Source organism: Leptonychotes weddellii, chromosome 1, assembly GCF_054177405.1.
Source record: "Leptonychotes weddellii isolate Sample4059 chromosome 1, ASM5417740v2, whole genome shotgun sequence".
In the NCBI taxonomy this organism is placed as follows: Eukaryota; Metazoa; Chordata; class Mammalia; order Carnivora; family Phocidae; genus Leptonychotes; species Leptonychotes weddellii.
Window position 1 is genome coordinate 84,084,369 of NC_138369.1, and position 8,775 is coordinate 84,093,143.

At 37.8% G+C, this 8,775-nt stretch overlaps 1 protein-coding gene across 2 annotated transcripts in view; it reads left to right on the forward strand.

Annotated features, from left to right (window-relative positions):
• Positions 1–7,799, forward strand: part of RASA2 (RAS p21 protein activator 2) — a 126,025-nt gene extending 118,226 nt beyond the window's left edge. For both annotated transcript variants that reach the window (XM_081827252.1, XM_081827257.1), the window contains exons 21-24: positions 315–523; positions 1,221–1,324; positions 1,672–1,861; positions 4,709–7,799. In XM_081827252.1, coding sequence (XP_081683378.1) covers positions 315–523; positions 1,221–1,324; positions 1,672–1,861; positions 4,709–4,739 — 534 coding nt within the window. In that variant the 3' untranslated portion in view covers positions 4,740–7,799. The remainder of the gene's footprint in view (positions 1–314; positions 524–1,220; positions 1,325–1,671; positions 1,862–4,708) is intronic.
• Positions 7,800–8,775: the final 976 nt, after the last annotated feature.

The window sequence follows — 8,775 nt, forward strand, 5'->3', positions numbered from 1 at the left end:
CTGTATTCTCCCACTGCTTTGCCCTTACTCATACTTTTTCCTCCATCTGAAGTTCCCTTCCTTCATTCTTATTTATATGATAGTCCCTTCTTTGGACATGTGTGACTTCTAAAAATTATATTCTATTGTACTTAGTACCATGTGACTCAGATTGTCCTTGGAACTAATTTACTTGAAAAGTAACAATTTGTAAGATACCTGAGCAGCAGTTATCTAGCCAAGCAATCTAATTTTCTCTTACATACCTTTTTCTGTTTGTACTGTGTTGGTTTTTAGACTCTCTTACTAACTTTTTATCTTAATTGCCTATGAAGATGTTTCAAGTAATACATATGGAGAAGCCACTCTATGTCCAGGCAAATAATTGTGTAGAAGCTAATGAATGGATAGACGTCCTCTGCAGGGTGAGCCGATGCAATCAGAACAGGCTCAGCTTTTATCACCCGTCTGCATATCTCAATGGAAACTGGCTCTGCTGTCTGGAGACCAGTGAGAACGCTCTCGGCTGCAAGCCATGTACTGCGTAAGTTTCTTTCTGATTAAAAAAAGCAGTGTGGTATATCAATAGAATGAAATATTATCAACCATAAAATGGAATAAAGTATTGATACATGCTGCAACACGGGTGGACCTTGAAAACATGCCAAGTGGAAGAAGCCAGAAACAGAGGCCGTATACTATATGATGACTTTTATAAAAAATATCCAGAATAGGTAAATTTATAGACAGAAAGTAGATTAGTGGTTGTGATGGCCTGGAGGGAGGAAGGTTTGGGGAGTGCTAATGGATACAGGGTTTCTTCTGGGGTGATGAAAATGTTCTCAAATAAGTAGTGGTTGGCACAAGTCAAAAAAAGTGGGGTGGGGGGAGCAATGTCGAAGTAGATGCATAAGCCTGAGCAAGGAGGGACTTTGCATTCTCTTTCTAACTGTATGGAACAGCCATTGTAGCCCCATGGACTTAAGAAGTAATGTAGTGCTTTTGTGATGAAGCATAGGTATTACGAAAATGATTTCTCTTTAGATTGGATTTTGGATTAGAGTTCTGTAATGACCAAACCTCTCTTGGCCCCATTTTATTAAATTGTCAAATGAGACTAGATCTCTGAGTTTCCCCTGCAAAGTTCTGAGGTTCTGCTTTTTAATCCCAAGTCACCAAAAGTCTTTGGCATGTTAACAAAATGAAATTTTTCAATGTCTTTAATTTCATTTTTATCATAGAGGTGTCCCTGCAGACATCCAAATAGATATTGATGAAGACAGAGAAACAGAAAGAATTTATTCCCTTTTTACCCTCAGTTTACTTAAGCTGCAGAAAATGGAAGGTAAATATACAATTAAGATATTTTTACATAACCACGATCCTTTGTTACCAATTCCTGAAGTAATTGCTTTGGCATTGTCTTAAAGTTGAAAATACTCAAAGCTTTACCAAAATGTTACTTATGTGGACATTGATAAACTCCCAAAGGGTTGTTTTTCACAGATACTCACAAAGATACTGTTTTTGCATAAATGTGCTGTTCGTAATTAATAAAATGAAAGTATGTGGGTTATCTGTGCATTTCCAGGGGAAGTCTTCCCAGCTTGAGACACTCAAAGTTCTTATGTATACTAAAAATTACATTTATGGAATTAGTTTTCTGATAAGAGATTTTAATGCTCCTTTTAGAGGCTTGTGGAACTATAGCAGTCTACCAAGGACCACAGAAAGAGCCTGATGATTATTCTAACTTTGTAATCGAGGATTCTGTAACAACCTTTAAGACAATTCAGCAAATAAAAAGCATCATAGAGAAGCTGGATGAACCTCATGAAAAGTATAGGAAGAAAAGATCAAGTAGTGCAAAATATGGGAGCAAGTAAGTATTCTTAAGATTCTTTAAACATATTTGTAAACATTGTTTGAGATTCCAACTACTACTCTTTACTCACACCTGACATGCAGGCTTCCTGCTTACCTTCATCTTTCAAGATCCAGCTCAGAACCTTTCTCTTGTGAAAAAGTTCCCCTGGACACTCACACAGTGGTCTTTGTCTTTGCAGTTCTGCTACTGTTTCATTATGTTGGTGCTGTAGTTGATCACCACTTTTAATGTTCACATTATTTCATTAAGTCAAATACGTAGTAGCTTTTGTTTTTGTTTTGTTTTTACCCTCCCTCTTCCATCTTAGTATCTTCTACAGTGCCTTATACATACTAAGTACTGAAAAAAAACATCACCTGTGAAAATGCTACAAGTACTTCATAGTTGAGTCTTTGGACCCATCTCAGATGTAGGTGACTATTACAGTGGATAACAGCAGGAACATCTAACAGTTTATTAGGAGCTTAGTCCACCACCAGGCAGTGTACCTATTTTACATCATATTATGCAGCGTGTTTTTAGAATCCCCACTGAGGTGGCTTAACCAATAGGAAAAATTTTATTTTAATTTAATTTTTTTTAAGATTTTATTTATTTATTATTTGAGAGAGAGAGCACGAGCTGAGGGGAAGGGCAGAGGGAGAGGGAGAAGCAAACTCACTGAGCACAGAGCCTGATGCGGGGCTCGATCCCAGGACCCTGAGATCATGACCCAAGCTGAAGGCAGACCCTTAACCAGCTGAGCCATCCAAGAGAAATTTTTTAATCTCACAAATTAAGTCCTAACTTCCATAGTTGGTTGGTCCAGCAGCTCTGTATTGTTACCAAGCACCATCCAGCCACTTACCCGTCCTCAACAAGATGATTTCTGTATTCCTAAGGTTTGTCCCTTCATGGTCATGGATGAGCTGCAACAGTTCACTATTTTTATATAATAGTATCCAGAGGCAGAAAGACATTATTTCCTTCTCACTAAGAGAAAAGAACCTTATCTAAAGTTATCCCAGCTTTCCCTGGAACATGGGGCTGCACAGTATCAGCACTAGGATCAGAGTTCTGTTTGCACAAAGGTGAATAGGGAGGGGATAGTTCTTAGACCACAGTGTACACTGTCTCATTCATCCTCACATCAGTCCAACATGGTTATTCCTATTTTACAGCTAGAGAAACTGAGGCTCAGAGATGTTAAGTGCTTTGTCAAAGGTCATACAGCTGATTAGTGAGGGGCTTTGAATCCTGGCCCCACTGTTTTAAGCATTCTTTAAAAATAATGTGATTATTGGGGCACCTAGGTGGCTCAGTCAGTCGAGCATCCCGACTCTTGGTTTCAGCTCATGATCTCAAGATTGTAGATTGAGGGCAACCCCCTCCCCAGGCTCTGCTCTGGGCGAGGAGCCCGCTTGGGATTCTCTCTCCCCCTCACTCTTTGCCTCTCCCCACTCTCTCTCTTTAAAAAATGTGATTATTAATTTGTGGTTTATGAACAATAAAAATCAGTTTGACAGATGTGTGTTCTCCCTGGATAGAAAAAGGCTATTGTAACCATCCGAATCCTGTCTTCTCTACATTAGTGTAATTGGTTTTCTTCCAACAGTACTAATATAGTTTTCTTGGAGTCCCCAGAAATTTCCGTTTGAGGTCCTAGCCAGTGCTTGACCACTCTTCTTAAATAGTATCTGTCCCCCACCCCTGACCACCCTACCTATTCCCACCTTTATTTTTCTCCATTAAAAAATATCAGTCTTGGGACGCCGAGTGGCTCAGTCTGTTGGGTGTCTGCCTTCGGCTGAGGTCATGATATCGGAGTCCTGGGATCGGGCCCCACGTTGGGCTCCCTGCTCAGCAGAGCCTGCTTCTCCCTCTGCCCTTCACCTCACTCGTACTTTCTGTCTCTTGCTCTCTCTCTCTCAAATAAATAAATGAAATCTTTAAAAAATACATATATATGGGTGCCTGGGTGGTTCAGTTGGTTAAGCAACTGCCTTCGGCTCAGGTCATGATCCTGGAGTCCCGGGATCGAGTCCCGCATCGGGCTCCCTGTTCAGCGGGGAGTCTGCTTCTCCCTCTGACCCTCCTCCCTCTCATGCTCTCTCTCTCTCATTCTCTCTCTCAAATAAATAAATAAAATCTTAAAAATAAAAAAAAAAATTAAAAATACATATATATATCAGTCTCTTGGGGTGCCCGGGGTGGCTCGGTAGGTTGAGTGTCCAGCTCTTGATTTCCACTTGAGTTGTGGGATCAAGCCCTACCCCTGTCTCCCCACTCAGTGAGAGTCTGCTTCTCTCCTCTGCCCCCACAGGTGCTCGTGCTCGCTCTCCCCCCCACCAAATAAATAAATAAATAAATAAATAAATCTTTAAAAAAAAAAATCAGTCTATCTTGTACTAAATAGTTTCCTTGTTCATTTTACTTTCCCTGTAACAGAAAGTAAGCTCCGTGAGAGCAAGGTTTTGTCTATTTTATTCACTGCTGTATCCACAGCTTCTAAAATAGTGCCTAACATTTAATAGGTGATCAGTAAATACTTCTTGAGTTAATGAATTAAGAGTTGACATGAGAGAGATGCCTGTATGGCTCAGTCGGTCCTGGTCCTGGGATTGAGTCCCACATCGGGCTCCTTGCTCAGCAGGGAACCTGCTTCTCCCTCTGCCTGTCACTCCCCCTGCTTGTGCGCTCTCTCTCTGACAAATAAATAAATAAAATCTGAAAAAAAAAAAAAGATGACATGAGAGATTATCAAGGGAAAATTACAAATACTTAATGGATACTGTGAGATAATTTGTCACTTTTTAAAATGTTATATATTCTTTTGAAAAATGGTTTTCTTTTATTTTCCAGGGAAAATCCAATTGTAGGAAAAACATCTTAGAGTATGACCAACTGATTCAGAAGAACTGGAAAATACTATTTTTGTTGCAGTTTTTCAATTCATTGTTTATTTTGTTCCTGGTATTTAAGAATGAACATTGGCTTCAGTGTCACCTATATTCACATTGTATTTAATATTTAATAGTTGAAAGTAACTGGGAATCCCACTATTGATGCATTACTAGAGAATTTGAAACTCAAGATTCCCTTCATATCTTATATGTCAAAAGCCATGTGTCTGCAGCTTCTTTTTAATAGAAAGAATCTTCCTAAAGAAGCTTTATAACAAAAGGAGAACTCCTCCATAACCAGAAACCATCTCTTGCTGTGACACTCCGTGTTCTGTGGACTTCTCACTACCATCAGTGCCTGCTCTATACTGCCAGTGTTGTGTTTTACTAGAAAATCCAGCCCATGACACTTCAGAGCTTTCCATTTAGTTCATCCAGACCCTCCCTCTTCAAAAAAGAAAAATAAAAAGGGGTTTTCCTTTCGTCTGTTAGTCATTACAGATTACAGTAGGGACTTTTGAAAACTGCCAGAGCATCCTTGAAGGTTGGTAGCTCCTTTTGCCTATTTAAAGATGTAAACAGAACTCAGACAGGAGGAATCAGGGAACATACACTGTTGTGTGCATCTTGTTTACATTTGGGATGAGTGATGGCAGATGAAATTCAATGAGACCACTAAATTTTTTTCATTGTTTTAAATATCAGGTACTCATATTCTTGATTTGAAAGTTCAAGTTAACATGACTTGTAAGGACATCTCTTCTGAAAAAGAAGAGACAGTAGTCAGTGAAAGAAGGTGGTGGGAAAATCACTTGACTTCATCTGTTATTATAAGGGCCACCATAAGGACGCCCTCCTCCTAGTGTGAGGGTGAGAGCTAACTCGAGAACAGTCACTTGGCGCACTTTAATAATCTGGGCTGCCCCAGATTATACTTTAGATACTCTGTGGTATCTAATCTTTATGATCAGTTGAATGATCAGTGTTTAAGTCTAAAAATAGTGCTTTCCTGAAAATGTCTATATTTCATTGCTGTTTTCTTATTTCCTGCTAGCCAAATGGAGTTTGGGCAAGCAACTGTTTGAATCCTGTTTTTCCCTAATAATTTACTTTTATCCTAAAAACCATAATTGTAAATAAGCAGTCGAAGCAAGTTGCCTCCTTGAAGTTAAGAGGGATACACATTGCTTCATCAGTATTAAAAACCATGGTACTCTTATTTTGTCTTTTAGAATTTAAAACATTTTCTAAATGTGGTACTTTGAACCTTGGAGTATTTACATATTTCTGTTTAAAACTGTGACTTATTAATGTAAGTCTAGCTAGTAGTGCTTTTTTTGTTTTCCTGAGCATAAGCTATATATCAGGATACACTTTGCCAGTTTTGTTATTGGTAATTGTTTTTAAATTATATTGTTACTAGGGAATTTTTTTAAAGACCATTGGCACACAATCAGAGTTGTTCCAGAAATGATTATAACTGAGCAATGTATTTCTCTAAATGACTCGTGAAAATCAATTGGTTTTATTTAAGAATCAGTCCTAGTCTCCATTATGGTAGGTTTATTTCTGCCCACTTTAAAGACAAGTTTGAAAGACTCCTTTAAATTTTATGAGCTTGTGTATTCCATAAATTACACTGATTTATATAAATGTGAAAGAATTTAACCATTTAATAAATTTCTCATTGCTGAATTTCATTCACATTGAAATTTCCTTTTAAGAGTCTCTGAGATGTCTACCTGAAAAGGACATGTGAGCATTGCCAAGTACCACTTGTTATTCTTTAGTGGCTGTTTTAGCCCTCTGCTCTTTTTCAAGGCAAAAGAAATATTTTTTAAGTATTTCTAATATCAAATCCCCAATCATGATTGCTTTTAAAGATCATGGCATTGTCAAAGGGACCAAGGCTGTGTGAATACATAACTCTGAATTTGAATGGAAGAGTTCAGTCATACAGTTATTTTCTTCACATGACACTTTTAAACAGCCTATTTGACTGAAATTAACCAGCTTGGCACAGCCAAAAAGAAGTAATGTGAAATTAAATTAATCTTTGAAAGTCTACTGAAATAAGAGACCATGTCAGTAGGACCCTACAATAACCTAGGTACTTGCTTCCAAGGGCCTCATTCCTCTGCTGTTATGAGTATTTTGATTTTTGCTACCAGATCTGCTTTCTCTGCCTTTTCCACACTTGAAAAAAAATACATGGCAGCTCACTTCACCCTAAAAACCTGAAAACACCTAGAAGGAGAGAAAAGGATGATTTAAAAACTCTTGCCATAAATGCCAGTTCTGGTTCTTAGTTTAGCCATTTCCATCAGTTGCAGTTGTGGTGATCTATTCTTGTTATTGTTTGTTGTTGTTTTTTTTAGTTTGGTTTTTTAATATTCATTTACTAAGATGATGGCAATAGCTAAGTTTTTTACCCCCAGGAATATAATTTATCAAATTGAATGATTTTATTTGCCAAAGAAATATGTTTATAATGTCACGGGTAATGGTTAAATGTCAAAACTAGATTTTCCTTATTATTAAAAAAAAAAAAGGTGATGAATGATGTGGCTTTTGTTTGTTTCTGAAGCCTGATTTCATTCATTTATCAGAAAGGCTCATTCATGCCAGGTTTTAGAAAACAGATTTTTTTCCTTTTTTTTTTTTTTTTTTTAAGTAAAAGCACCTTTAATTTGTTCTAACGGTACATCCTGTAATGACAATGCTACAAAAAGCCTTTTAGGTGTCCTTACAGTATGCGAAAAATACAGGACTCATTCTAGAGTTAAATTACCTGTCTTGACCAATATTATCTGCTTCCATTTTTATTAACTTGGAAATTAATATGTTGCTAGTAAATATTGGTTTTTACAGTGTCCAATTTGAATATGTAAGTTATCAAAACTTAATGTAGTGAATTTGTGTAACCATGTTGTATTGTTGAGAATGTATTTTTATTTAAATTTTATTTTCTTATCAAGAGTATTATAAAAATTTAAAACTTTTGTAACTGTCGCTTGGAAATAACTCAAATAAATTACAAGAAGCCTGTCTATTCTCTGTGAGACCTTACTTTCTTACTGATTTAAGATTTCTTGCTTAAAATTATTGTACCTTGCCTATCAGTAAGGGAACAGCAAACGTGAGAAGTCCTCAGTAACAAAGAAGAACAAAGCCATCTGTTTTAAAAGTGCTCAGGATTCTTTTCTTGCACTTAACTTGGCTGATTTTTGATGGACTGTGGTCCTTATTCGCTCATTCGTTCAACAGACTTGTTTTGAGGACCTCCAGTATAGAGGCACCATGCAGCATCCCTTCATTCCTGATAGCCGAGCACGTCCAGCGTGCAGGATTGTATTCCACCCCGTTCCCTGTCTGGGTAAGTAGTTCAGAGCTTTTTTCAGCCTGTCCTAGACTTTTTGAAGAATCCCATTTCTACTTACCTCAAAACAGTTGACATCAGAGCTTCTGGTTACTCAGGTCCTACACTGACTCCTGTACATTACCCTGACTCCTGTACATTACCCTGCCCTGTAGCTTGAGCTTCAGTGCAATCCTTCCAGATGTTAGAATTTGACCATGTTGTGCCATTTTGCTGAATTGTCTAGAGAATATAAAGTAACAGCACCAAAGACCAGGTTAGTGGGTAACTTGTGCCCGCAAGGAGAGAAACCAGAATACTTCCCCATTAGGGCCACAGCAGCCCTCTTAGCATTTCTAAATAAACCTCCGTAAAACTTAGCCCTTGTAACTCCAGAAGAGTTTAAGGTTAATAAAGAGGAAGAAATTCGGGTTCTGATTATCTAGGGATCCTACTTTTATCAAAATACCAGAATCCTACTCAGGCTAGCTCATGTATTAGAAAAGAACTTGTCAGAAACGTCAAAGACTTCGAGTTACATTCTATGATGTAAACAAGCTAGTTCTTTAATGAGAGAGGGTGCCGTACTTCTCCCTTTCAAAATTGCATGATTCCAAAAGAGGAGACCCCTGAGGCCAAATGAAGTTCCTTTATGTGTACACCAGAAT